This window comes from Manacus vitellinus, unplaced genomic scaffold (assembly GCF_001715985.3).
Source record: "Manacus vitellinus isolate BGI_N305 unplaced genomic scaffold, ASM171598v3 scaffold_14_pilon, whole genome shotgun sequence".
NCBI lineage: Eukaryota > Metazoa > Chordata > Aves > Passeriformes > Pipridae > Manacus > Manacus vitellinus.
The window spans coordinates 15,571,884-15,596,897 of NW_021939063.1; the positions used below are offsets into that span (position 1 = coordinate 15,571,884).

At 51.9% G+C, this 25,014-nt stretch overlaps 1 protein-coding gene across 1 annotated transcript in view; it reads left to right on the plus strand.

Annotated features, from left to right (window-relative positions):
- The window catches only part of STAB1 (stabilin 1), a 59,078-nt gene extending 35,180 nt beyond the window's left edge, over positions 1–23,898 (plus strand). Inside the window, 41 exon segments of the mRNA XM_018068693.2 lie at positions 462–509; positions 1,306–1,436; positions 1,853–1,964; positions 2,191–2,268; positions 2,636–2,737; positions 3,225–3,332; positions 3,781–3,912; positions 4,099–4,227; positions 4,959–5,015; positions 5,789–5,884; positions 6,954–7,149; positions 7,692–7,787; positions 8,680–8,725; positions 9,143–9,222; positions 10,122–10,247; positions 10,739–10,812; positions 11,162–11,236; positions 11,795–11,914; positions 12,900–12,947; positions 13,064–13,147; positions 13,760–13,906; positions 14,060–14,197; positions 14,818–14,877; positions 14,986–15,162; positions 15,698–15,784; positions 16,231–16,377; positions 16,548–16,613; positions 17,131–17,359; positions 18,012–18,161; positions 18,861–18,965; positions 19,406–19,513; positions 19,618–19,811; positions 20,465–20,609; positions 21,047–21,180; positions 21,488–21,653; positions 21,886–21,992; positions 22,211–22,330; positions 22,729–22,881; positions 23,004–23,123; positions 23,339–23,470; positions 23,473–23,898. Coding sequence (XP_017924182.2) covers positions 462–509; positions 1,306–1,436; positions 1,853–1,964; positions 2,191–2,268; positions 2,636–2,737; positions 3,225–3,332; positions 3,781–3,912; positions 4,099–4,227; positions 4,959–5,015; positions 5,789–5,884; positions 6,954–7,149; positions 7,692–7,787; positions 8,680–8,725; positions 9,143–9,222; positions 10,122–10,247; positions 10,739–10,812; positions 11,162–11,236; positions 11,795–11,914; positions 12,900–12,947; positions 13,064–13,147; positions 13,760–13,906; positions 14,060–14,197; positions 14,818–14,877; positions 14,986–15,162; positions 15,698–15,784; positions 16,231–16,377; positions 16,548–16,613; positions 17,131–17,359; positions 18,012–18,161; positions 18,861–18,965; positions 19,406–19,513; positions 19,618–19,811; positions 20,465–20,609; positions 21,047–21,180; positions 21,488–21,653; positions 21,886–21,992; positions 22,211–22,330; positions 22,729–22,881; positions 23,004–23,123; positions 23,339–23,470; positions 23,473–23,898 — 5,049 coding nt within the window.
- The last annotated feature ends 1,116 nt before the right edge of the window (positions 23,899–25,014 follow it).

Consider the following 25,014-nt stretch of genomic DNA (forward strand, 5'->3'; position numbering starts at 1 on the left):
AGGCCACGGGGACAGAACTGATGCCAAGGCCAATTTTTGCCAGTGAAATAATTGGCAATAATTTCTAAGCTGCTTCACCACTGTGCAGGGTGCACCTGTCCTGTGCAATAAGTCATCTTTTCTTTGTTGTTTAGAAGGTTTTTCAAGTCAGAGCTTGCCAGGCCCATTTTCTGTCATCAGAAATATCAAAGGCCACTGTGGATTTAATCCTTGTTCCTGGTAAACATGAGCAATTGCAGATGAATTGAAAAGAGTTTATTTGGGAATATAGATTTAATGGCTGAAATCTGCATTTAGGAGTGCCCATCTCTCCTCACAATACGCAGTGCCTGTGCTGGTTGTGAAGTGAGAGGAATGTCTAAATCATTATTGCCAGATTTGGTATCACAAAGGGTTCCTTTCCCCCAGCCTTGCACCCTGTGCTCAGCAGGGGTAACTCTTCTGTTGTTTCTCTTTGGAAGGAGCTGGCCAGGAATTCCCACTTTGCGGGTTTCTACAGCTGGGTTAAGGTAAGAGCAGCCAAGGGATGCCCACACAGGTAAGGTCTTAGAGGACCAGCAACTCCATTTATCTTTTTCAGTAGAGAAAAACAAAAAAGCAGTGAAGGAGAAATTGTTATAGAGCAGACATGTAGGAAAGCTGTGGAGTTTGTGGTACAATGAGGGTCATAAGTGTGTTTGGGGGGCCTTGTTTCTAGCACGGAAGGGAGCTGGGCTGTGTTACACTGAATTTTCATGGTTGTACCATCTGTAACTCCTGACCATCAAAAAACAGCTCAGAAGGAAAGAAGAAAGGGTAGCATGGTAATGCTGTTTTTCAGAAGAACATCCTTTGAGAAGTTAGACTGTATGTTCGCACCTTTTCTTGTTACTGCTTCCCTGTCTCTGGTGTGGGAATGGCAGAGACACTCCACAGACTGCAGCAAGTCTCTGGAAATGCACTATGATGGATGGCCTTTAACTGAGCTTTAGCTCACCTGTCCTGCACCATACACTGCTTTTGCCAGCAATAATCTTGGTCCCTCCCCTAAGAGTGATGTTGAGGGTTCAGAAGGGGTTTATGGCTATGACTGAATGGGTTTAAAAGGTAACTGCAGCACAAAAGTAAGGCTTAAAGCAGCGGGTTTTCCTTTGGCAATCATGCCTGGGAGAGCCAGGAGAGCCTGCTGTGCTGCTGAACACATGCTACCTTCCTACACATCCCTTTCATACGACTGTGAGAGTGGGATGGCTGTTGGTTGTGTTTTGCACTATAGATGTAGCAGTGGCGTGTCTTATTTGTTCATTTTTGTGCTTTGGACAACAGAAATCTCTCTTCAGCATCCCAGCAGGAACCAATGTCACTGTCCTGGTGCCATCAGAGGCAGCTATCAAGAACTTGAGTGACACTGAGAAAGATTTCTGGTTGACCCCCTACATGCTACCATTTTTAGTCAGGTATGAGGAGCCTCCTGCTTTTCGTTTACTCTGCCAAACAACAGTAACAGAGCCATGAACTGGATTTCTGCTTGCACATGACCAATAAGGAGTTATCTTGAAATAAATATAGAAGGAAATTTAAATATCTAGCAGGCAAAGCACTTAGTAGGCATTTAAAACATAACAGACCACAAACCATTGGAAATGGGAGTTTTTTCATGTATTTCACGTATTTTCAGAGAGAGATTTCTGTGTATTTTCAGAGAGAGATTTTTGACACAGATGGCATCAGAACAAGTAATTCCCTCCATTGTTCTCTCCACATGCTTAATTACTTTATGTGAGAGATGTGAATGTTGGGTGGTACAGTCTTATCTCCCTGTTGTTACCAACAGTTCCTTAATCTTTTCTTTACCTGCCTTTGTTCCCTCCAGGGCCCACTTTCTGGAAGGTGTCTTCACTGCTGAAAAGCTCAAAAAGTACAACGGGCCAGAATTACCCACTCTCAACCCACAGACCAGATGGCAGATAAACACCACGAGCAGTGTAAGGGTTTCTTACATAAGGCTCGTGCACCCATCTCAAATTTGACTGTTTAAGAGCTGCTGCATCCAGTGGGGAGCCTGGGTGGGGCAGCGATGCCCTCAAACACAAACGTCTTTCAAAAACTGTATCCACACTAACCATGTGCAACCTTGAAAGAAAATATATCTGGTTTGCACTTACTTGGTAATTTCTAACCTTTTTGCTTCTCCCTCTGGTACTTTTGCAGGTATTAACCATCCAGAATGCAAGTATAGTTGTCAGTGACATCCCTGCCAGCAACGGCATTATCCATGTCCTCAGTAAGGTACGACACTGGGAAACACTGCAGCTGTAGCAGCAGGTTTGTGTTGCAGCCTCTGTAGTGGGGCCAAGGAGGAATACATGTCTGGACAGTTAGGAAGAGATATAAAGGCAAAAATATATCAAGTTATCACAAGTCCTGACAGATGTTTCCTGTGCAGCACTGTTTAATGTTTAAAACATTTGTCTCCAGGACAAACAGGAGGGGAGTTCCCTTCTCTTGGCTGACAGAAGAAGTGTCCAGGCTATTGCAGAATTGTGTAAAATGAGGCCTTTTCTAATTGCCTTTCTTGCAAGCAGGGCAGGAGTCTGATGTGACTCCCCACAGGGTCCCTTGCCCAGCCCTGGTTATGAACCTACTTTTCCCCCAGGTTTTGTTACCGCCTTCAGGAGATGTCCCACCGAGTCCTCCTGGGCTGCAGGAACAGCTCGAGTCAGTGGCCTCATTCAGCACATTCAAGGACTTGCTAGAGGTAAGCAGCTGAGGTGAGCACTGCTGTCACTGTCAGAACTGTCTTTTGAGCAAAGTCCCACCTTACCCTCTACTGGTGGACCAAAATTTGGACTGCCTGGTGAGGAAAGGGAGATCACCTGTTTCCCACCATTCATCAGGAATCTTCTAGGAAAGCTCTTTTGAGCAGCCAAAGAGTTATGTAATTACAGTTAGATCTCTAGATCACTGGCATGTATTACAGTGGAAGATGACCTGCCTACTGCAGGTGCTCTCATGCCTGACAGGGCAGAGAAGCCTGGAGGGAAGGGAAGGCTTGTTCATAGCTGAGAAGGTACGCTTAAGTCAGCCAGGACGAGGAGCAAGCAATCAGATGTGTGTGACTGAGCAGAAGTTCTATATTCCACTTTCAAGCATTTCCTCTTGCCTTTGTAATTGGTTTCGTGTGTGGTTTGGTTTTTAGTGAGTATAAGAATAATAACTAATGTTACTGTTTGGACATTTTTTAGCAATACCAGCTCACTGGGAAGATCGAGTCCTCTGAAAAATACACCATTTTTGTTCCTGGAAATAATTCCATTGAGGAGTACTGCCACGCTGCCAATGTGACCCAGTTGGTAAGCTCACTGCCTGCTTGCAGCCTGAATATGTACACACTGTTTCACCATGGAGAGGAGACACACATCTGATGCTAAAAGCTGGGAGAAATGTGACACGGAAATGAGAGCATCTCCTGAGGTGTTGCAATGGGATCTGAAAAGAATATCAAGGCTCAAATGCTGATTAGATTAGTATGTGGATAAGTGACACAATATATTCCTTTTCCTGACTGGCTGTGGCACATCTGTGACAATTTTCAGACTTCTGGAAGGTCTGAAAACATTTAGGGCTTCATCAAGTAAGAGAATTATTGTGTGACTAGTCACCTGTGATAGAGAGTTACTAGGTTCTGTGGGCTTAATTAGCTGTTACAGATGCTTAGGAACATTTCTTATGCCATACCTCTGACTGAATTGCAGGGAGGAAGTCAAGATAGTCCTAATATTTGTATTTTTGTGGATTTAGGACAATGCAACAGTGCAGTACCACATTGTACTGGGAGAAAAGCTCTTGCCCACAGACCTGAGAAGTGGAGTTCATAAGAACAGCATGTTGGGGCTCTCCTACTGGCTAATGTTTTACCAGAACAGCACCCAGGTAAGGGAGGCAGACTGTTCTGCCACTTGAGGATCTGGCTTGACCTATCACTTCGTAAGGCTGGGGCTGGATACACCCGTTTCTGTTTTCCACACCCTTGCAAGTTCACTGCTGTGACTGTCTGACAGCTGCCAGGCAATCCATGCAAAAGGAGTTTTCTTCTTGCTGTTTTCTTCTGCTTTGCAGAAGTTTGTCAATAATATTCCTTTGGATGGAAAATTCCTCGAGACCAAGAATGGAATGCTGGTCGGGGTGTCGCAGGTGCTCCAGATACAGAAGAATCGTTGCACTGCCAACACCACCACCATACAAAAGGTAATGGTGGTGACCAAGGAGATGATCACCATTTCTCAGGGTTTCTCCATCTGCTGAACCAAACTGATGGATAACAGACAACTTGCCTTGTCTCTCCTCATGGATGAGACAGTAGCTTGTGGTCTGACCCCAGATGAACCTCATGTGAAATGGGACATCCTGGAGACTTGGCACATCCTAGACTCAGATTCTGGACTTCTAATGCAACAGATCTGCAGCTCTTGTGCAGATCACATTCAGTTCCCTTGCTGGGGCTCTCTCAGTGTTCCAGCCTTGGTGCAGGCTGATGCAGGGACTCCCAGATACTCAGCTGTGGAAGGAGAATCCAGTCCAATTCTTGTATGCCATGGCCACAAGCTGCCCTAGAAAATGCTGTCTGGGCTGCCAAGGAGTCATGGCCAAAGTCCAGCTTGCATGAACCTTGCAGCTCTGAAGATTTCAGGGTCAGACTGAGGTAGGTCTGCCTGCTACAGATCAGAAAAAAAGTATTTGCAACCTTGCATGAAGGAACTCCAGGTCTTGAGAAAGCCCTACCCAGCTCAGAGGTTCAGGAAAGGTGTAGCACTTGATCTCTTCTTTTGGTGTTCTGAGCCATGGAGTTAAATACATCTTTGTCTTTGTCCCAGCCAGCAGCCAGTACAGCACCATTTGTGCTGTAATTCAGGGTTAGTGTCTTGGTGTGATGTGGGTAGAGGGCACACATGTGACTTGTCCTGTTCTCTGTGCCCTAGTCAAGATGCGGCAAGTGTGAGAAGGGGATCAAGTGTCCTCCTGGATCAGTTCTTGTGGTGAGTCTTTGATTCATGTGACAGTTCACAGACTATTTGCAGATAGTGCTTTGATGTCCTTTTATTGCTCTATGGATGATATCTTGATACCTGATAAAATGTGCCCTTGAGTCCTCCGTGGCTCATCCATTACCAAGGTTTGTAAGAGAAAGCAGAAATCAAGGGAAGGTTACAGAGGAAAAACATGGGCATGGATCATGAGGCTCTGTACAAAGCTTTTTTAGGACAAAGAATTTTAGGAGCCCTTTAGTTTCCCCACTTAGCAGAGAAGAAAAGATGTCTTTTTTTTTTTTTCATCTTTCACTCTTTCCACATCAAGGAAAGCCAGTTTAGAGGTGCCAGCAGCAATTTCCCTGCCTGGACCGTTGGTTTGTTCTCACAGATGGGCTGGTTGTGCCTGTAACTTGTTTGTGAGTGACAAACATTTCCAGAGAGGAAAATAACTAAGCATCTCATCTCCATGCTGACTGTGAATTGCATAACAGCTACATCTGGCTTCTTAGGCTTCATTGCTTTACTCTATGCCCAGAATTTTCCAAATCTTTCTTCTCATTATTCAGACTGACATGTGCAGCAAGGATTTGGCAGGTGACAGAATTGACTCTGTGTGGTGACCTCACATCCAGAGATGCCTCATTGGTCTCTGCTCTGGATAGTCCAAATGTTTAGGGCTGTTCCTGTAGGACACAAAACAAGATATGAACTAAAAACTACATTGTTTGCCTAAATATTGTAATATCTTTTCTCTGTGTCTGTATTAATTATATCCTCAGGAACTGCCAGGGAGCAAGAATCTCGCTCGCTGCGAGCTGCGCTCCGGGGATGCAGGGATACTTGGCTGCCATTTCACCTGTGCAAAAGTTTCTCTGGTGAGAAGAACATTTGCCTCTGATTCATTTTGACAAAAGTGAGATGGGTATCAGCAGTACAGCTATGGAAGTACAGGCTGTGCTGAAGTCCTGGCTGTGTCCGTACCATGGCATAGCTGAGGCTGGGCCTGTCTGGGATCTGCTCTCCATCCTGGAGATGGAGGGCACTGGAGCAAAAACAGACCTGCAGGAATGTCTGCACAGTGATGGATTGTGATCTGCTGCTTTGGTATTGTTGCCCTGGGTTTTGTCCTGCAGAGGAAGAGAAGGAGTTGAATGTTTGTAGTCTGGTTTCCTGAGGAAGTGAGGCATGAATGATGGTATTTTCCTTATGCATGTGCCTTCCCGAATAACTGATGACTAATTGGAGCCAAATCAAAGGGAGGAGCAGAAGGTCTTGCACCTTATGTTAAATGACGGCCCCTACCAGTTTTGTGAAAGTGTGTGTCTGGGATAAAACACTTGAAAAGGAAATGGCAAAAGAAAAACTTGCATGAATTTGAGGTCTTATAGGTATAGCAGCATCTCTTGGGAAAGTTTAGTGGGAATGGGAGGTTGAAGAGAAGGAAGAGAGGGAATTGGACATACAGAGAGAACTTCAGTCGGCACTTATACCTCACTGGGCACTTCTGCATCCCTTCATTAGATGATGTTTCTTTTCATCTATACTTGGTTCCATCATGGTTTCTTCCCTCCGTGGGTAGATGCAGAAAGAAGAGAGAGCAGTTAATTTAGGCTTTGGAATCAAATCAGCCTCTCTCTGCCCAACAGAGAGACACAGGCAGGAAATAGGCTGGAGGGGCACAGAACTAAACATCTGAGTTACTCACCAAAGGGCCAGTGTTGCTCAAGGGCCATGCAGACCTTTACATGAAGCTCTGGGCCACAGAACACCCTGGTTTAGGGTGTTCACTCCATCCTACCTGTGCACACACCTGGCTCTTTCATGTGTTGTCAGAACTATGGCTATTGCATAGTTAAAGCAATAGAGCAGCTTCCCCAGTGAAGCTGCACCTCATCTGTGCCGCACAGGGGGGCTCATCCCAGCTTGTTCTTGTTGGTTTTCCAGAGGTCCGTCTGCTGCCCCGGCTACTACGGACACATGTGTGAGATGTGCCCAGGGAAGCCAGGCCAGTGGTGCTCTGGGAACGGGGAATGCCAGGATGGCATGGAGGGCAGCGGAGAGTGCCGGTGCCTGGAGGGTTTCCACGGCACTGCCTGTGAAATGTGTGAAGTGGGACGATATGGAGCTGACTGCAAATCAGGTGACACCAATGGCTACTGCAGCTTGTCTCAAATGTCCTGCTTGCAAAGGGGGAAAAGTGGCCACATCTCAGCTCTTGGGAGGGGTGGTGGGAAGGGAGAAATATCCCAAAGCTTCTGAGACAGGCAAATGGCTGGCAGGCCACAAGAGTGGGACAATGTGAGTGAGTGAGGGAGTAAGGGAGTGAGGGAGGGAGTGAGTGAGTGAGTGAGTGAGTGAGTGAGCGAGCGAGCACTTGTGGTCAGCCAGAGGAGTGGCCCCACTTTTCATCCTCAAGCCAAAGCATGTGCTGTGCTGTGCTGCTCATCCTGTTGCCACCCAAAACCAAGATGTTTTTCTACAGAAAGTAGAGGCAAGTGGTCTATTCCTGGGCTTTTTGGCCTGGCAGTGAGGGAACAGGAGCTGATACTCCTGTGACATTTTCTTTATGGCACTTTGGTGAGTTGTATTAGGAACAGAGCAGCCAGCAAAATGGCAGCAGGTCTCTCTGCTTGTGAGAGCTGGTTGGTTTGACAGTGATGAGTGTTTGTATTCCCCCTGCAGAATGTGCCTGTGACAACGGGATATGTAACGATGGACTGCAAGGGGACGGGAGCTGTGACTGCTTCCCAGGGTGGAAGGGCCCCACCTGCCAAGAGAGTACGTGAGTGTGAAGGGGCCTGTGGTGTAACACTGTCTTTTTAGCACAAAAATCTGTGTGATCCTCTTTAGTTGCCAGAGGAATTCTGTGTTAGCTGAGCAAGGTGACCACAGTCTCATTTTCATCCTCCTGAAAGCTTTTCAGACTGTGCTCGCTCATTCCCAGACAGAAGCTGCATTTGTGGTTTAACTTCCCCAACAGCACATGAACCCTTGAGATCTTTGGATGAAACTCATATTGAGAAAAGCCCATCCCCTGCTTCCTTCTCCACTGAGACTGGGGCACCACAATAACAGCCCTGTGAGAGAGAGAGATGGAAGCTTTCAGCCAGATTGGGTTGACCATGACTCCTGTTACTTGCCTAAAAGGGTGGCAGGACTTCACTTGAATTTTAAAAGGGCCACAGTGTGTCTGCAGAGCTGCTTTTTCTGCTCACAGATCTATTCATTTAGGTGAACTCAGGCTGTATCCTGCCATTATCAGTAAATCTGTCATTGTGTGTCAAAATAACACATTGAAGGTGGACTTGGGATTTTGTTTAGCATTTGGGTGGAGAGAAACCTGAACTTCTGAATACTTTGGCATTTTAAAGGTTTGCATGCAAAGACTTATTTTATAGTGAAGTCAAACACTTTGGGGGTATTTAGAAATAGAAACTGAGTGGAGATGTCCTATCTAGTGTAAATGTAAAGCATGAAAACAGTTCATCTTTTGCTTTAAAAGGACCAAAGCCAAATGGCTCTGTATGTCTGGATTAATGAGGCTTCAGTCCTTGTTTCATTCCTAGCAGTGTGGAGGCCTTTTGCAGGGCCCATTTCTCTATCTGGCAGAAATGGCCCCAACAAGTGCTAAACTGAAAATGCCAAGTCACGTTTGTGTCTTCTCTTGCAGGAATCAAGACTGACCTATGCAATAACACCTGCCATCAAATGGCCAAGTAAGTGCAGACAAGGGGCTGAGTCATCCATGTGTGTTTGTGAGTGTTTTACTCAGAGGTGTTTCTGTGTTTAGGCCTTTGCAGAGGTGTGAGAGAAGGTGCCTACTCATTTAAAATGGAACTAAAAGTTAGTTCCATTCTGAGAACTCTCTTTGGTGCTGAGCCACATCTGTTTTCCCCAAGGATTTTGTCTGTCTGAGCATAAATTCATTCCAAGTCCCTTCTGCATGTGTGGATGGCCTGGATGCCAGGTCCTGGCCAGCATGACTTGAGTGTTTGGAGCTGTAAAGAAATCCACAGCATGTTCCTCCTATGGTCATTGTGGGCTCTGCACATGCCAGACTTGTACTTGTTGTCCCACTGGCTGAGCAAATCAGGAGGTGCCGTCAGTGATTGTTTATCCCTTTCTTGTTTCAGCTGCCTCAATAGTTCCACAGATTCCCTACCTATGTGCTTCTGCTCTGCTGGATACACAGGGAATGGGACCCATTGCACAGGTACATCCACCGAAGACACGGTGAAATAAATTCTGTGATGTTGCCAGAACAAAGATCACTCAAATCCTTTTCCTCTCAGTCATCCATCATGAGCTCTGCTGTGCTTTGGTAGAGAAGTTTTCCAGTCCAGAGCTTTACACAGGATGCTCTTGATGTTGCTAAAGCCTGTGAGAGAAAGATAAAAAGGCAGGAAAGTATAGGAGGGCAGTTTCTATTGCCTGTGGAGAGAGATGCACATGAATGGGTTGTATTTGTCCTGATATTACAGCAATGGTGGCAAAGATATAACAGTTTTGGCCATGAATCCCTGGAATATGGATGTTTCAACTCCCTAGAACTTTGTGATTCTTCTATTTGCTGACCATGCCAAAACCAGATAGAAGCAGTGCAGCAGTTGTGCCAAAATGAGGTAGAAATTTGGGATACCACTCCAGAGCTACATTACAAACCTGGTCTATGTCAAAAGCAAACAAACCAGGAAAAAACAAGTGATAAAATTGCAGCAGTCAGAACACTGGTAGACATTTCAGTATCTTTTCAGTATTGTCCTTGTTGAAATGTGAGTGAGAAGGGGAAAAAAAAGAAAAAAACCCCACACATTTACATTGTTCAGGAAAATATTTTTTTCTCATCTAACCATTAGTCCTCAGTGAGCAAATGCTGTGAGGGAAAGACTTATTAGTCCAGTTTGGAGGTTATTTAAGCTCATCTTACTTACTTGAACTGGCCACTCTTAGGTCTGGATGAGGCTCCAGGCCCTTAAAGGACCAACATTTTCATCAAGAAACAAAGGGATTTTAACAAGATGCGATTTTTGTTAAGGTGGATGATCATTCTGGCACAGTTGATCGTTCCCAGGTGCTCTGAGCTGATTCTGCTTCTCTTGTTTGTGGTCCCAGAAATAGATCCCTGCACTATGGACCACGGTGGCTGCTCCGTGCACGCTGTGTGCACCAAAGTGTCCCCAGGAGAGAGGACCTGTGTCTGTAAGGATGGCTACGCTGGGGACGGGACACTCTGCCTGGGTGAGTGCTCAGTGCCTGCTCTGGGGATAGCAGAGAGGCATCACTCCTGCTTAGGGGGATTCCAGCCTGAAAGCCTTAGTGTTTTGGTGTCAAACCAGAAGAGCCCTGACAGGTTTCTCACTCTGAAAATGTCATGGAGAGGCCCAGAGACAGAAGGTGAGGGCAAGCTCACACAACGGTGCTCTGAGATGAAGGTGGAGCTGGAGGAGAGTCCAGCCCTCTCATATCCTTCAGTGTACACCCAGACAGGCATGGAATTATCTGTGGGCACATTTACCACAGTTCAGAGACCCCACATGTGGCAGGAGTAGAACCTGTAGTTGCTTCCTATTCCTTTGCCACCACAAGACAGTTTCCCAGGAAGGTGTTTCCCAAGGTGGAAAGGTTCTCCCTGTTGCTTTCCCAATACCTCTTTGGACCACTAATTCCCAGCTGCCTTGCGCAATAATTTATATAATTTATTATTAATATAATTTATTGTTTTGCTGCAGAAATTGATCTCTGTCTTGAAAGCAATGGGGGCTGCCACACCAACGCTGAGTGCATCAAAACAGGCCCAAAGAAGGTGAGTATGTAGGATGGATGTCAGGATAACATTATTATGGAGATTGCCACAGCTCTGTAATTCTCTTAGAGACAGTCCTGCCCCTTGCAGTACCCTGCTTTGTGCCTGCTACCTTCCACACAGAGAAGTTGCCTGGGAAGAGCATGAAAAGATGGCTGTTTCCATGAAAGCAGATGGCTTTGCTGGCCAGAGGCTGGAGGCAGTCTCGGGTTATTTGTTGTGGGCACAAGTGTGGTTATTCATGAATGCAGCAATGGGTGTAACACCACATGCCTTCCATTCAGTGCAGCCCTTGTGTGCTTTGTTTACTGTGTCCAAGTTTCAGACTGAGGATCTGTTCTCCCTCCAGGTTGCCTGCAACTGTCTTCCTGGTTACAGTGGGGATGGTGTGAGCCAGTGCAACCCCATCAACCTGTGTGAACAGGTATGTCTGCATTTTGCTGCTGCCAGAAGCGAAGGCCACAGCCTTGAGGTGTTCCTTTCTCCCAGCAAGAGCAGCATTAGCCTGTTTGTTTGGAGCTACCTGTCTTGCCTTTCCACATACTGGAGGGACTTCCTTGTGTATCTGGTTTCCATTGCCTCTCACAATGACCTTTGAGTGTGTTGGTCACCTGGCACTCCCTCAGTGTGGAAACAGTGACACAGGATTGGAGGCAGGTGGGCTTTTTCCTCTCTGCCTGTTTTGTGTGGGCTGTGCCCAAAAGCTTCAGAGTAACCTGTGCTCACAGCATCACTGCCATTTCTCAATGTCCCTCTGAATCATGGGGTTTGTCATCACCCTGGGTTCCAAACTGAGGTGAGAAAGTCTTGTTTCATGGGAGGGTTTGGTCTGGAAAACCCTCAGGGATTTGGGTGAGGTTTATTCTAAGGCACTAAAGAGGGGGGAGGAAGAATAGTTTGCAGATCCCACATGGGAGCTCCCACAGGCCATTCAGATTGTTGGAGATGCCCCTCCATGGAGGCCTTTTGCTTTCCCTGGCAGAACAATGGAGGCTGCAGCCCCTTTGGGCTCTGCAAGTACACGGGGCCAGGCACTCGGAACTGCTCCTGCTCCTGGCACAGCGTTGGAGATGGCTTCACCTGCCGTGGCAAAGTGCATCAGGTGAGAGGCATGTGCAACACCTCCTGTGTCTGTGTCCCCTGCCCTGCAGCAAACCACTCCCTCCCATCCCAAGTGTAAGGTGCAGGTGAGCTGATCTCAGTGTCATAGCAATGTGGTGTAGGAGTGGAAACAGATGCTTTGAGACAAACTCACCACAAATCATAGGTGTGTTTGGTGTGCCAGCTGTGGGAGAGAATCACAGTAAAATGACTTTGTTCCAAAGGGAGCAATGCTGGGAACATCCTGCTGCTCTGTCAGCAACATTGGCCATACCTCCAGAGGCTGTTTTCTTCATGTTTTAGGCAAATGGGAGTGATTTGGTTTTTTCCCAAGGCAATTTACTTCTGCCCAGTGGGATGAGGGCAAGTGTCCCCTGTGGCCATGCCAGGGCGTGGGATCCAGTCTGGAGGGCAGCAGTCTGTGTCCAGTTCTGTTGCCAATACAATGACTGTACTTGGGAAAGCAGGTGACCTTTCCAGCTAGTGGCAAATAAAATCTGTCATCCCGACAGCAGAGCCAGAAGAAAGGAGATGGACTGTTGTGTGCTTCTACTCTTACTGAAAGTTAGTGTGGTAAGGAGAGGGAGTTTGCCTTGCCAAGGTGTGTCTGCCCTCTGGGCAGCACCCCAGCACTGGTAGTGGCAGCACAGTGAGGTTAAAGCAGAGGTTTTGTGAAGCACTCAAGGTGTCCCATGAGCAAGGGACAGTTACCTGTGAGACAGCTGCTGCAAAATCAGCCAGCTTTCCACTCTGTCCATGCCATCCTGCAGCACTTGTGATGTGAATGGTGCAGGCAGAGGTCACTGTAACATCCATGTCATTTGTCCCTACAGTGCTGGTGAGGGAGGGAGGGAAGATCACTATGGTGTGTCAGGAGAACTGGTGCCTCTTAAGAGTGGGAGAGTGACCTAGGGCAGAAGGAACAGGTCACTGTGCTGGCTGGTGAGGAGCACAGTGCTAACACCAGCTGATTCTCTTTGTTCAAGGAGCTTGGAAGAATTCCAGACTCGTCCATGTTCTTTAGGATGATACAGGTTGGTAACAGCCTTGTCCCTGTCTCTGTGCAGTAAATCCCACTTTTCTGCAAAGAGTCTTGCTAACTGGAACCCTGTTTTCTGTTTGCCTTCCCACAAATGCTCTTCTAACACAGGCAGAAAACATCAAAGAACTCAGTGGGGCAGGGCCTTTCACTGTCTTCGTCCCACAGACAGATTTCATAGGAAACACTACAACAGTAAGTGTCCTCCCATCCCAAGCTCTGTCAGGTGTTTCACAGCTCCAGTTGTGGCAGTGTCCCCTCTGGGACTGCTCTGCCCAGTGAATTGAAGCAAAGGGGGTTAAAATTGAACCATGGAGAGTTAAAGGCATCCCCTGTTCTCCATCAGTGTAAGAGCAGAAGTTTGGAGGCATCTCACCAAGGAGAGCCTGGGCAAGGGTGGACATGGCTCCTGTTGTAAGGAGACCCTCACTGGAGGCCCTTCTCATGGGACTCAGAGGCACTGTGAGAACAGGGTCACATCACTAGTCCCAACCTTTTTCTCATGGGCTCCCATATGCCCAATAAAGGAACAATTCCCAAAGATCACATATCCCAGATGTCACTTCCTCAAGGAAAATGTGGTCATTTGTCCTTCCTCAAAGGACCTAAATGCTGCGTTTGTCAACCTGGTTGAAATTTCCCAAAGCTCTCAAATTGTTTTGTGCATTCCCTGTGTTTTGGAGGGACTGGCTTTCCTGCAGGTATGAGTCAAAGGGGCCTTGGGCAATCCAGGTCTGCCTCACTGGGAGCGGGGATCCTGCATGCAAGGCAAAGTGCCCCAATGTGACCTCTCTTTTCTGCCTGTAGTTTGAGGAGTGGAAGAGCAGACATCTCCTCCGGGACCTGCTTCGCTACCACATGGTGGGTTGCCAGAAATTGCTCCTCAGTGACCTGGAAGCCCAGGAGTCCCTCACATCTTTATCTGGTCACAAAATAAAAATCACAGTGAACGAGGTAATTCCCTTCCCTGTCCCACCTGTCAGGATGTCCCTTCTGCTGTCATTTGAAGCCACTGTGGTTGTGGCAAGTGGCTTGCCCAGGGCCCACAGATGGCTCAGAGGGCGGTTCCATGGCTGTGAATGCCCCATCATGTCCCCTCTCCCCCAGAATAGCATCTTTCTCAACGGGGAAGCCAAGGTGGTCATGAGTGACATCATCGGCGTGAACGGGGTCATCCATTTCATCGACAAGATCCTCATTCCAAGTGACCTGGTGGACCGTAACATCTCCTCCAAGCTCTCATTGGTGAGGCTGAAGGCAGGGCTGTGGTGAGGGCAGGGCCAGGATCTCTCTCCCAGTGGCGCTGCCTCAGCACAAGGCTGCGTCAGCTGCTCTTCCTCCCTCTTCCTGACTGTGGAGGGGTTGTCTGAGGGCATGGATTTGGCTTGTGAAGGTGACAGCACTTGTGGCATAGCCATATTTGTAACAGAAGGAGCCTTATCTATCACTAGGGAACAGCAGTATTGGATGTAGGTGGGGAGATGTGTCCCATGCCAACCATCACACTTTTTTCCAGCGCAGAGCAGATTGCAGCGTGAGATTGCCAATGCCTCTCTGGTACTCCTCAAGCAAGCACTAGGAGCTTATACATCCTGCATTTTACACAAGATAACATTTTCTGTACAGCACAACAGGGTGCTGGAATTCATCCCAGCTCCTGCCATAGCAGCGTCTGTCCAGGATGAATCAGAAAAGCAGGGGCTGCCAAATGCCATCCCTTTCCAGGCCAAATCATCAGCACGATGGTGACAGAGATAAACTTGTGTTTAGCTGCTGCAGTTGTTAACTGCCTGGTTTCTCCAGTGTGTTGCTGGTGCTGGAGGGGGAACCCTTAGAGACAGTTGCTTGCTTTCCTCCCTCTGCAGCAGAACGTCACAGAGGTGGCAGAGGCCTTTGGGTACAGCATTTACAGCAAGCTGCTGCAGGTGAGTGACCTCACACGGGCTGCTCTGTGGGGAGGTGGTTTTGTGCACGTGCACGTTCAGTTTTGGGGCTTGTGGCTTTTCCTTTGTGTCCCCTGTTACCTCGGGCAGGACGCGGAGCTGCTGCCGCTGGTCAGTGACCCCCTGCACAGGCCCTTCACGCTGCTGTGGCCCACGGACGCCGCCTTTACCGCTCTCCCCGAGGACAGGCAGAAGTACCTGTACCGCAGGGAGCACCGGGACGTGCTGGCCTCCTACCTCAAGGCACACATGATCAGGGACACCAAGGTAAATGTGATGGCACACAGGCTGCTGCTTCCTGAGGCCACACATGGTGCCACCGCCTGCCTGTGGTTACGTCAGAGTGACCTCGCCAAATTATTGCTGCTGTGGAACACGCAGCACATCAGCTGTCTAGGGAAGACCCAAAACTGTTTGAGCATTTGAGGCAACTACAGCTTCATCATGAGCCTCTGAGGGCTGAGCTGAAACCTTCTGTCATCACCTTCCTGGGGAGGCCACATCACTGCTAGAGTGTCATTGCAAGGCTCACAAACAGGCTCTTGTCTACAGGGGTGGTAAACGAGGGAAAAGTCCAGCTGAGAAAAACTAAGGCCTGCTTTCACACACTGGACTCTCCTGTTCAGGAATCTGGGATTAACCCAGCATTGTTGTGCTGTGCCACCCCACACAACTTCATGTACTGCCACGTCACACCCTCTGAGTGTGGCTGCTGACCCCTGTCCTCACCAGGCAGCATCCCATTAGTATGAACTGCCAGTTTTGCCTGTCTCTCCCTTCACATTCTTTTTATTTCCCTCAGATTTTTGCTGGTAACATGCCCCAGGTCGAAACCATACGGACCATGCACGGCTCCACCATCTCGTTCAGCTGCAGCAAAACCCACGTGGTGAGTGCTGGTAATGCTGGGCTCAGCTTCCACGGATCAGGTGTCCCTGGGCATGGCCATGGAGCCACTGGTGCTTCTGGCAGGAACTGAACACAGAGTTGGGGTGCTTGCAGGCAGCTGAGCTGTAGAGAGGCTCGAGATGTTGTGTTCAGCTCAGGGAGGTGTGGGGGTGTGTGGCACCTGCACACACATGTCACAGTGACCTGGTTGCAAAGCCACCCCCATGGTACCACAGCCTTGGCACATGTTGGACAGAGGCCATCCTTAGGAGAAGTGGCCATGGAAAGTGTTATTCAGGAAAATATTGTCCAGGACGTGAGTACAGAGATTTTGGAGAGTTCTTGGGGTGATTAAGAAATCATGGCAGTCAAAAATGGGCAACTTCTGGGTGGTGCACCAGGATGTAGGATGTGCTGGAGTCACACTTTGCTTTCTTCCTCTGTTAGGGGGAGATTCTGGTGGGGAACGGCGATGCCACCATCATCCAGAGGCACATGGAATTCAGTGGGGGCATTGCTTATGGCATTGATAGACTGTTGGAGCCACCAGATCTGGGATCTCGGTGTGATAAGTTCAGCTTCACTGAGCTACAGGTAAGCACTTGTGATGAGCTCAGTGAGGATCTGTGCCACACGTGCCTTGCCATGCCTAGGATGAGGGGTGTCAAGAGGGCCTGCTACTCTTCCTTGGCAAAGCTCTGAGCAGCCAAGAGAGGCAGCAGCACATGCTGAGTTGTTGTGAGGTTTCTTTCTCCCCTCCACAGGGATCTACAGAGAGCTGCGGACTCTGTGGCTTCGAGCCACCCTGCCCTGCTGGCTCCGTTCAACGGGTAAAGCTCACAGCTTTGTCACCAAGGAGGCCTGTGGGGGACTGATACCCACGTGCCCCTCATGTTTTAGCAGCAAAATGAAGCCCCCCGCCGCCTGTGGCAAGTCCCTCACATTGTCCATGCCCTGCCCCAAGGCACACGGTCCCATAGGGCAGGAGCTAGGCTGAGAAATATGGGGTCAGGGGCTCCAGTGGTCTTTGCTTGGTCAGCCCCTATGTGGGTGACAGTGGCACAGGGGTCCTTCCACCAGCATTGGGGTGGCTCTGGGTGCTTTAAAGCAATAGAGCTCAGCCTGGCCACCGGAGAGCAGCCTTGGGAGGCAGAGGTTGTACCCCATTCTCACTGTGGGCTTCTGGCACATCCCTAAGGTTCATCTGTGGCTCCTCTGTCATCCACCCCCTGATATGTTAGGAAGCCTCTGTCACTTGTCATAAAACTGAATGAATGGCACGAGAAAAGTCAAGGTGAGTTATCAGTGACCAATGTGGCGAACTCTGTTTTGCCTGTTCCCTCACAGGGGGAAACCAGGCGCTGCTACTATTACGGAAACCAGCTGCTGAGGAACACGTTCCTGCTTCACCGCAACTCCCTGTTGCGGCCGTCGTGGCCACCACACTCCCCGTGGGACCCCTTCAGGAGACACTTCTCTTCCAGGGGGCCTCTGAGACGAGGCTGCAGGAGGAGCTGCGTTTCCAGCCAGTGGATCCCACAGTGCTGTGCCAACCACTACGGCCGAGACTGTCGGGGTAAGAGCCACGCAACCCTTTCCCACCCCAGCCCTTTCTCCTGTGGGAAGTGGCACTACTGGTTCAGTACAGACATTTTGCATCTGTGAATGTCCTTCCCTGGAGAAGGGTGGGCAAAACCCCAGGCAGGGAGCCCCAGCCTGTAGAGGGTGCAGGGAACAATCCCCTGGGAGCATGTGTGGACTAGTATATCAGGGAATTCCCTTTCCTTGGAGAGCCTCTTGACTCCATGGAGAGCCCTGGGCACAGGGCTGCCAGGGGTGGCTGTCAGACATGTCACTCACCCTTAGGTATTGCCAGTGCTCTGCCATTCCCCGGTGTCTGCGCTCTGTGCATGGGCAGCTTTCACATCTTTGTGTGAGTCTGCTGCCAGGTTAGTGTGGGGTGCAGACCCAGCACATTGCAGCAGATGGTCTGGAAACCATGCCAAATTTGACCCTTTTGCCCCCATTCCCAAAGTTTGCTGTTGTGGGATGTCCCCAGCACTCACTCCCCAGACTGCCTGAGCTGTCTGTGGTCCAAGCACCCCCATAAGCGGGAGCTCAGCTGGCACCTGGTGTGCAGGCTCAGTGTCAGTGGGAGGCTCCTCTCCAGCCCAGGGTCCCTGTGTCACCTTTGTCACCTCAGCCTCATTAAGGTGCCCCCTTTGCAGTGTGCCCGGGGGGGCTGGAGGCGCCGTGCAATAACCGTGGGACCTGCGACGACAAGATCGGCGGCTCGGGGAGGTGCAACTGCAGCGAGGCCTTCATCGGGACCAGCTGCGAGCTGTGCGCGCCCGGCAGATACGGCCCCGAGTGCCGAGGTACGGGGGGGGGGCGGTGGCTGTGGTGCTGCTTGAGAGGGGGTAGGGGCTGGGCTGACCCCCTCGCAGCTGACAGCATGGGAATCAGGGCTGCCACGGTCCCCACAGTGCTCGTGTCAGACCTCTGGGGACATCCCTCCCTGGGGTCTTGCCAGACAGCTGTAGTTGGACAAGACTGGGTGGCACATGCTGGGAGCTGTGGCCAGTGCAGCCATGCTGGCAATGGCCTCACCTCTGTGATGAGACCACAGGGTCAACTCAGCTGAGAGCCCAGGCTGACAGAAAGCTTTAAGATGTATTTTGAGCTGGGGGACACGTAAGTTGTGATGTACAGAAAGAGCATCTCCTGGGATGTGCTCAACAGGGCCTTGTGCCCACGTGAGACAAAAGCCAAGGGAAGGAAAAGAGAGTCCCTCCATCCTGCCATCCCAAACTGGGCCTTATGGGCTCTCCAGGAATGTGTTTGACAGCTGAATGTTTGCAGGGTTTCAGTGAGGAAACACATTTCCAGAAATGCCCAGGGGAGAGGAGTGATGGGGGTTTGTGGATGCAGAGGCTTTCCCTCCTCTGTGAAGGACACCTGTTACAGAGGAGGACAGTGAGAGAAGGGCTGTATGTGCTGCCATGCCCACCTTCATACCTGCCCACACATGCCACCAAGGCAGGTGCCTTGACAGTGTGTTTATCCCTTCCTCCCAGAGTGTAACTGCACTGAGAACGGCGTGTGCAATGCGGGGCTGCACGGTGACGGCTTCTGCTTCTGCGCCGAGGGCTGGACTGGAGACCGCTGTGAAATCAGAACAGGTGAGGGATGCCAAGCCCCACCACCCACTATTCCCTGGGACCTGCTGCCATATGGCTGCTTTTCCAGTAGCTGGATAGTTCAAGCAGCAGATTAGAAATATCTCCAAAAAGGAGCTCTCAGTTGTGAGGCTCATCCTGAGATCTGTTGAATTTCACAAGGGTTGGGGTGGTGAGGAGGAGGAGGAGGAGGAGGAGGAAAGGTTCACTGGAACGTTAACAAGCCCCTGAGCTCAGAGGTGGTCCAAAAAGAGCTTGAGCCTGAGGTGGAGGCCTGAGGTGCATCCGATGGAGTAACAGCCCTGTGTGTTTGGGCAAGGCACCTGCAGAAGAGAACAGGGGGGAGGAAGAAAAGTGGGAGCATGGGGCAGGTGGTGGTGATGGCAACCGTGCCCGCGTCACAGCCCTTAGATCATCCTGACCCGTGTGTGCTCTGGTTTCAGTGGTGACTCCCACCTGCTCCCCACCGTGCCACCCCCAGGCCGTTTGCCGCGCCGGCAACCTCTGCGAGTGCGACCTGCACTACGAGGGGGACGGGAGAGTGTGCTCAGGTACAGGGGAGCCACGGCGGCTGGGCTGGAGGGGTGGTGGGCAGGGCAGTTGGACCGACCCCCATGAGGTGCTGTAGTTAACGCAGCACTTTCGCCCCGCGCAGTGATCGACATGTGCAGCCAGGACAACGGGGGCTGTGCCCGGCACGCCCAGTGCTCCCAGCTGGGCGTGAACGTCTCCTGCGCCTGTGATCCCGGCTACAGCGGCGACGGCTACGTGTGCGACCCCATCGATCGGTGTGCGGACGGCAGGAACGGGGACTGCAGCCAGCACGCCTCCTGCATCAGCACCGGCCCGGTGAGCGTGGCCCCTGCACCGGGGAGATCCTCTTGCCATCCCAGTTGGCTGCCCTGGGACGCTTCAGGCTGCTGGAGGACACTGATGTGACAGTGTCCCCACTACTACAGTCCCCTGCCCCTCCTCCCCGGTCCCCTCAGCTGCTGTGCTCATCCTGCAGGTCCTCACCACCACACCATGCCCTTGGTCTGCTGCCTGGCTGCAGGGATGGTCGTGGGGGTGTTATGCTGAGGCCATTTGTCCCCATTCCTGTGTCTAAGGGGCATAAGATGCATCAGTTGTGGCATTCCTGTGCTGTTTTGGGGCTTCTGGGATGGCCCTTCAAGGACAATGCTGGCCATTTTTGCAGAGGAACCAGAGCTGCTCACTGCAGGCCAGAAGATGGGACTGGGACCATGATGTAGTGCAAGAATCATGAGCCACATATTCAAAGCTCAGCTCAAACAGCATGCGACAAGGAGACAGTGTGACATTTTCTGGGTGTGTCCTCTGTCCTACAGAGGCCATGTGGCCTTTCATAGCTTTGTCAGAGTCTGGTTAGGCTGTAGAGGCTTTCTGAAGGCTCATCCCTGTCTTCATAGGGATACAAGGATCCCCAGCTGGCATCTGTGTGTTTGCAGTCACACAAATGCCACCCTCCCTTTGTGCTGCAGAACGAGCGGCGCTGTGAGTGCAAGCAGGGCTATGTGGGAGACGGGATCCAGTGCCTGGAAGAGGTCGTGCCCCCCACGGACCGGTGCCTGGAGGACAATGGGCAGTGCCATCGGGAGGCCATCTGCACTGACCTGCACTTCCATGGTGAGTGTGCTCACCCCCACAGTGCCAGGGATGGTGTTCCATGGAGAGGTCATGCTCCGTCATCCTTCACCTTCTGGCTAGGGCTCCCCTCGGGAGAGCTGGAGGGTGGGATGGACAAGGGGACAGGGACTCGTCTCTGTAGCTTGATCTGGTTTTCACATTCCCCTTTTCCCTACTTGTCATACGGGGAGGAAAAGCCATCCTTGTCTGGTCCCATGTGATGTGAGATGGCCTCTGGTGGGTTACACTGCCAGGAAGCACCAACTCCCCAGTGGAGGGCAAGAGGCTCCGGGGAAGCCTCTCCCTCGCTTGTCCCTTGGCCACATCCCACCCTTGGCCAGCAGTGCTGCCTGTGCTCACATACGGACCACGTGGCTGCCCGGGGAGGGCGCTCAGTCTGTGCTGTGCTGATGCTCCTGGGCCTTGGTGTTTTGCAGATAAGACCATGGGCGTGTTTCACCTGCAGTCACCCCGAAAAAAGTATGACTTCACTTACGAGCAGGCTCAGGAGGCCTGTGCCGCAGAAGGCGCTTCCCTGGCCACGTTCCGGCAGCTCTCGGCAGCACAGCAGGTCAGGGCAGGGCTGGCTCTGTTGCCTCGTGGGGCTGGGACAGGCAGTGCTTCTCCTGAAGGTCACATGTGGGTGGGTGACCTCTCATCCCCTCAGCCAGGCACTGTTTGCTCCATCAGCAGCCCTGAAACCAGGAGGGCTGGTGGGTCTCCCAGTCACACTGGGATGAGACCTGTGGCAGTGCCTCCACACTTTAGGTGTTGGGGGGGATGTTGGATAAGGCTGCACAACGGGATTGTGCATCAGGGCAAAAAAACTTGGGCAAGAGATATTATTTTTAATCTAATCATTGATTTTCCTTTGGTAGATGGGGTTCCATCTGTGCTTGGTGGGTTGGCTGGACAATGGCACAGCCGGATACCCCACAGCCTACCCCAACCCCAGCTGTGGGTCCAACCACGTGGGCATTGTGGACTATGGCTCCCGAAGCAACCTGAGCGAGACCTGGGATGCGTTCTGCTTCCGGGAGAAGGGTGAGTGGTGCCAGCACATTGCCTGGGGACAGTCCTGCTGGGCACAAGGGCTGTGTCATGGCAGCAGGCACAGAACTGTCCTTGGAGCATGCGGCACGGGCACATGGGCATATCCCCCTCTCCCCCTGCCCATGTCCAGAGGGAACATGCTGGGGTATCCAGAAGCCAAGGAAGGGAGGGTCAGTGTAACTGGAATGGGTGAGTCAAGTCCTGTCTCGGTTTTCCCTTGCAGATCTGACTTGCATCTGCCGTGAGGGGTTTGTGGGAGATGGGTACTGGTGCAGTGGGAGACTCCCCGATGTGCTCGCAGACAACGACCGCTTCTCCACCTTCTATTCCGTAAGGGATGCTCTCCGGGCTCTTCAGCAGTTGGCAACAAGGCAGAGGGAGGGATGAGTCCTAACAGGAAGGAGTGCTGGTTTGGTCTGTGTGTGGGGTAGAGAGTACAAACACAAAGAGGTTTTCATTCCAGGGCTGGGGAGTTCCTGGGCTGGGGAAGCTGATAGTGTTGCATTGCCAGCAGTGTGGTCATGGGGAAGATCTCCCATCTTTTCCAGATGTTGCTCAATTTTGCCAATGACACAGAAGAAGGACTGGATTTTTTCATGTACTTGTCTGATGACTCCGCTCCCAAAACTCTGTTTGTCCCTCTGAACTCTGGCTTTGCAGGCAATGAGGTAAGCAAGCAGGGATGAGTGGCTGCTTGAATGTCTGGGATGAACTATCAGAGCCCCAGAGGAGAGCAGGTGTTGCCAAAGCTGGCATGATGGTGTGAAATAGTTTGGGAGAGGAGGAGGAATGCGGGTCAGAGAGGACTGGCGGTCTCCAGTCCAACTACTCCTTCAGAAGATTTAGGTCAGGTTGCTCAGAGCCTTCTCCAATTGGACTTTGACAATTCCTAAGGATAGCAAATCCCTGCTGCTCTGCATAGTCGTTCTCTGCTGTGTTTTCTATGAATGGAGCTGCCTGTGGCCATGGAGGGAGTCTGGGCTTGGCCAGGGGGGCTGCACAGCAGCAGAGAAGGGGTGAGACCAGCTCAGCTATTTCTCATCCCTGCACACTGCTGCATTTTCAGACACTGACAGGAGAAGAACTGAAGCTTCATGTGTCATCCAGCAATGTTGTCCTCTTCAGCTACAACCTCACAACAGGCACCATCATCCCATCCCAGTCAGGACATGACCTCCACGTATCAGAACTCCCAGTGGGCAACAGTACAGAGCACTCAGTAGGTTTAACCTTGGCAGAGGGCAGAAGAACCCCCACAAGTTTTCACCACATCTCTTCTGAGACAGGGAACAACCGGGAGGCTTTCTGGTGAGATGTCATCACCCGTGTTCTGTTCTGTAGGACGCCAAAGGGATCAATGACACGATGATTGTGGAGTGGGACATCATGGCTTTCAATGGCATCATTCACGCGATTGCAGAGCCCCTGAGGATCCCACCGCCTGTCGTTCACCTCGGCCAGGTGAGTCCGAGGGCAGGAACAGGGAAGGAACGTGCTGAAACAGCACGAGGGGATGAGGGAACAGGGATCCGGCAACTGAGTCATCCCAAGGACTGGCCCCATCCTTTGCCCTCTGCTGTGGCCCATTTTGGGTGGGCTGCCCGCGGCCACATCAGGGAGCGGCAGCAGGAGCTGTGCCGGGGCCGTGCCGTGACGGGGCCGCTGTTTCCGAGCAGGTGAACGGTGCCGCGCAGGGCTCGGGCTCCGTGGCCACCGGGACGGTGTCAGCGCTGTGCTTCGCGCTGGCGCTGGCCGCTGGGGCCGGCATCGCCTACACTGCGGAGGAGGCTGGCCGGCAGGAGGGGCAGTTTTCGGGTATTTCCAGGTACGGAGCGGGCGGGAGGAGCGGGAGGGCGGGGGATGGAGCCCGGGGATGGGAAGCCCGGGGGAATGGAGCGCCGGGGATGGAGCCCGGGGGAATGGCAGCCCGGGGGGAATCCGCCGGACAGGCACCCGACAAGGGGGCGCCAGCGAGCCCGGCCAGACTGAGATGAGGGGGCGGGAACAGAGGACCGGGGGCGGGGCCCCCGCTTCAGCCGCCGCCCCCCGCTCAGCCAAATCCGCGCTTCCCCTCGCAAGGCGGATTCTGGCGCGCTGGACGAGGAGGAGGAGGGAGCATGGAAGGAGGGGCGGGGCCGCGAAGGCGCGCAGCAAGGGCCACGCGCCGGAGGGCCCGCCCCAGCGGCCGCTTCGGGCCATGCCCCAACCCGCTGTACGGCGGCCACGCCCCCACTAACGAATCCGCTGCAACGTGAGACACCACGCTCCCGCCCCGCCCTGCCCCGCCCTGCCCCCGCCCTCCCCTCACGGCGCCTCAACCCTCAAACCACACTCTCTTTGTGCCCGCAGACCCGCCCCTGGCGGACTCCAGCACCGAACCCCCCCGGGTTCCCGCAGTGACACCCCGCACGGACCGGGAACCGGCCCGCCGCGAAATAAAACAGCTCAGCGCCACCGGCTCACTGCCCCGCGCCTGCCCCCAGATCCTTCCCCGCCCGCCCCTTCTCATGAACCCGCCCAGCCCAGCACCCGTCACGTCCCCGTACGAGGTGCTGTCCACCAAAGCCTCCAGCACTCAGGGCACTCAGTTCAGCCGTCCCCAGGGACTCACGGCCCCCTCTCCTGCACTGTTGATGTGTGACAGCCCCCGGGACACAGCAGCCCTCTCCTGTACCCTCACACTGCCCCCGGTCAGGTACGAATCAATCAGTCAGTCACCACCCCACATGCCCCGTTTGCCCCCCCCTCACAGTGAGCTGGTTAGTCAGTTAGTTATCCATGCTGCAGACGTTTATTGAGCTACACACTACACACAGCACAAAGACAAATGCCACGTGCATCTACTACAGCTGTTGATTAGAGCAGCCATGTTAACAGTGATTGTCCAGGGAACTGGACACTGAGTCGGGAGCAAGGCATCCTGAACGTCTGTGACGGGCTGGCACGTGGCACAAAGACGAGGCAGTGAGACACAAGTGACAGACTGAGGGGCCAGCCTGGCACAGCACCAGGGAGGAACGTGTGGGAACCTCTGTGTGCATGTGTGTGTGTGTGTGTGTGTGTGCATGTGTCTGTGTGTGCAACTCTCAGTGAGGGTTGCTGACACACCTTGTACTTCAGCACCTTTCTCTGAGTCAGAGCTCCTGGCAGAGGGTCCTCCACACCAACCTCTCCTTCTGCTGCCCCTACACTGACAACACCCAGCCCCTCCAGCGATTGCCACAGCCCAGTGCTCACAAGCCCCAGGTGTTCCCCCCACACTAATCCCCTGGCCCAGCAAACCCACAGCCCTTACCTGCTGCACAGACACGCTCTGCAGTCACTCCTTTCCTTGCCTGCTCACTACCAGACT